This window comes from Lactuca sativa, chromosome 4 (assembly GCF_002870075.4).
Source record: "Lactuca sativa cultivar Salinas chromosome 4, Lsat_Salinas_v11, whole genome shotgun sequence".
NCBI classification, from domain to species: Eukaryota; Viridiplantae; Streptophyta; class Magnoliopsida; order Asterales; family Asteraceae; genus Lactuca; species Lactuca sativa.
Genome location: NC_056626.2, coordinates 72,435,908 through 72,439,517, shown reverse-complemented (window position 1 = coordinate 72,439,517; position 3,610 = coordinate 72,435,908). Strand labels below are relative to the sequence as shown.

Genomic DNA, 3,610 nt, shown 5'->3' with positions numbered 1-3,610 from the left:
TTTGGATTTGGTATGACTATAGGTGTATCATATGCCTGACACCTTTTTTTTTTTTTTTTCAATAACTTGAAATCCATATATAATATCTTTTTAGCCATACATAACATAAATTATTATATATTATAATTTTTTTTGACAACCCTGTTATTTTATTTCATGGGGTGTACCAAAAATGGTTATTTGGTCTTCCTCAAACTTTAATAGACATGAGCCAATACCCCAATTCATATTCACACTTATGAAATCTATATTTAAAATGCGTAATTTTATTTATTAAATTTGTCACGTTAATATCAACAATAAATATATATTTGAATTTATAAAAATAAAAGTCTAAGAAATATAAGTTATAAATTATGTCATGCGATTTGTTCAATAAAGAATACAAAAACAAGGCTTTCTCCTTCAATAAAACCTTGAACTTCTTCAAAACCTTGGCCACAATTCTTCTCTCATATCTCTGATCTCTCAAATTTTTTTTCTCATTCATCGAATCTCGAAAATCGCAGCAATATCACGCCCATTTAGTTTCGATCACACTCCGTGAAAGGAATTAGGAATTTCGATTCCTTTGTTGGTTTTTCTTTAATTCTCATCACTCAATAAGTTTTTTTTGGATGATGAATCGAATAAGTCTCTGATTGTAACCAAAAGCTGTTGATCGATATGGCGTCGCCGGCACCAGCGAAATTACAACTTCTACACAACTTCTCGTTGACACATCTGACGTGGAACAACAATCGCAGCGGTCGCAGCAAACTCGCCGGAGAAGTCTCCTCTACATCACCACCTCCGTCCACTCCATGGCGTGAATCGCCGCCTTTGAAGTCGCATACTCATGCTCCTTCTCATAGGCGTCAAACATCACCGTCAAGTGTTTCACAGCGGCCATCGCTTCTTCACAAGCAATCGCCGATGCGTGATTTAGAGTTCGAGGCTAATCTAAACTACGATGCTTCACAGTTTATGGAAAAAACGGATAAACGAATAATGTCCGAATCATCTACGAAATATGTTGAAAACAATAACAAAGGGAGAAGATCTAACAAGATCTCTATTCGTTTCCGGGAAAACAGCAAGCAACACGACGGCGTCGCGGAAGAAAATCGCTCATCCACACCAATGGATGATTCCATTCCGCCGCAAGCAGCGGCATCAGCAGAAGATGAATCATTGCCGAAGACCTGGAATTTGCGGCCGAGAAGACCGCCGATGAACCACAAACAATCTACTGGAGGCCCGCCGAAGATCGGCACATCACGATTGCAAGAGATTAAAACTTCTCACGAGACTAATATCCACAAACAGTTATCAGAACTGAATACTAACAATAACAGCGATCCGAGGAAGTCGAAGAAGCAGAAGTTTTCGATTCCGCTTTCCCGTAGTGAGATCGAAGAGGATGTGTTCTTGTTGACCGGATCAAAGCCGTCTCGGAGGCCAAAGAAGAGACCAAGGGCCATTCAGAGACAACTTGATGTAAGTTCCTCTTTTTCTGTTGATTTTATCATATCCCAGTTTTTCGTATGAACTATGAATTGCAATTTTAAGATTCTTTTTTGGATTGTTATGATCCGTTCAATTTACCATTTCTGGGATCTGATACCGACTGATTTCTCCACAAATTGCCGATTCCCCAAATCCATTGATTGAAAGATAATTTGCATTTGTTTTCAAAATATACAACCTTCAATATTTATCACTTTTTCTCCAAAACCATTCATTCTTCCCAAACCCATGGTATTCCCTTTTAATATTTTGGGAAATTCATCCATCTGTAAATTAAAAAAAAAGCATGATGGTTTCTACATGATTTTAAAAACCTAATCTTGAAAATATTTGTTGATTGCCACTCAAGAATATTGTGTTTTCTATTTGAATGGTTTCTGATTTTTCTTTTTTTTTTTGCAGAATCTTTTTCCTGGTTTGTGGCTCGACTCCATTACTGCTGATTCATACAAAGTATCTGAAGCTCCTACAAAGGTATATATAAATTCATTTGGTGTTTTCTTGTTCCTTGTAATAACCGATTAATTTTTTAATTTTTTTCTTTTCTGGTTTCAGGGATAGATGTAGGTTCATAACAGTTTGAGGGTTATCAATCTTTCTTTCTTTTTGATGGAAGTTGGAAGGCTCGGATTCTTTGGATGTTGTTTGAAGGTGCAATAAAACCAAAATTTGACTAGATTAACGGGTCGGGCGGGTGTATATAATCGGATCTTTGTGTTATGGTTCCTTTATCTTTTTATAAGCTTAATAAAATGGCCGAAGACTTTCCTACAGTGATACATGTTACATTCTTATCATATTAAAAATTGGGATAAATACAAGAAATAGGAATGTACCATGTAATGTTTCCTTATTATGGCAGTGTACTTTCATATTATATCTTATTAAGGCATTGTGTGATGATGTCTGAGAGTTTCAATTTCAATTTGGATTAAGATCTGTATGACATTGTTGTGTATTGATTTTCATTTCTCAATGATGTCAAAAGAACAATATTTTTGTATATTAACAAAAGTTTAAATTGATGATGTAGTTTTGTACAAAGTAGCAAAAAATCCAAAGTTAAAAGGAAAAAAGTTAATAAACTAAACATGCAAATTATGGTATAATCCATGTACGATATTTTAATGATTATTCATTTATATATCAAATGGGATTTTCTAAAGAACACTTTTTTATATTAATTTAAACAGTGTAAATTTCACAACCATAAAAGAATAGCATTTACGTTATAAAACGTGTGTAAATTTCACGGCCATAAATCTGAGTCAAAACATATAGGCCACGTAGTCCCGCACAAAAGGTGACTCACCACGCACTTAATTAACTTACATAAGTGGTCCTCCGGCTTTTGCTTCTTTATGTTTTGAGACTACTTAGGGTGTTATTATTACTTCATGTTTTTCATTTTCTTATATCTTCGTGCACACTTTTTAAGTTTTCATATTTATCTGCACGTTTTGTCTAAAAAAGTAAATGGTTAAGGATCAAGTTGTACAAAATGTCCATTAATAAATAGCTATATATGTTTAGTTTGTATAAGGGATAATAATTTGAAAAGGTAACACACTTTCAGTGTTATTTATATTTAGTCATTAAAGTTTTTTTTTTCATGCTTCGTTGAATTATTTGAAATCGTTCATATTTTACCCATATGATAACCGGTTATAAGGGTAAAATGTGAACAGTTTCAAATAATTAAGGGGTAAATCAAACACGAAAAAGTTCAATGACTAAATATGAACAAAATTGAAAGTTCGTTACCATTTTAAATCATTATCTCATAAATGGTTCTAAATGTTATTAAGAACGAGCACAATCGGAATATTAATGTCACATAAGTGAGTATGTTGTTATTCATGTGATATACCTTTAGTGTATAAGATACAAAAACAACACTTATTCAATTACATAGAAAGTGAAGGAAAAAAGATTGTGATGGGTTCAAACACTTACTTAAGACATACGCGATAGTTTTCACTCTAAATGGTGGAGATGGTCGTTGTAGATCGTAAGAGGAAAAGAGAACATATGATAAAGAAGTGTGAAGATAATGTGATGTTAGATTTGAATGAGTTTTTTCTCTTTACAACAACAATAA

At 33.5% G+C, this 3,610-nt stretch overlaps 1 protein-coding gene across 1 annotated transcript; it reads left to right on the top strand.

The window, feature by feature from the left end:
• The first annotated feature begins 375 nt into the window (after positions 1-375).
• Positions 376-2,434, top strand: LOC111886753 (uncharacterized). The gene is made up of 3 exons (XM_023882998.2): positions 376-1,479; positions 1,912-1,983; positions 2,065-2,434. Exons 1-3 carry the CDS (start codon positions 667-669, stop codon positions 2,068-2,070), a joined length of 891 nt encoding a protein of 296 aa, XP_023738766.1. The 5' UTR covers positions 376-666; the 3' UTR covers positions 2,071-2,434.
• Positions 2,435-3,610: the final 1,176 nt, after the last annotated feature.

Coding starts and splice junctions, on each gene's coding strand:
- LOC111886753 (XM_023882998.2), top strand. CDS start 667: ATGGCGTCGCCGGCACCAGCGAAATTACAACTTCTACACAACTTCTCG. Junction 1,480..1,911: donor CCATTCAGAGACAACTTGAT/GTAAGTTCCTCT, acceptor TTTTTTTTGCAG/AATCTTTTTCCTGGTTTGTG.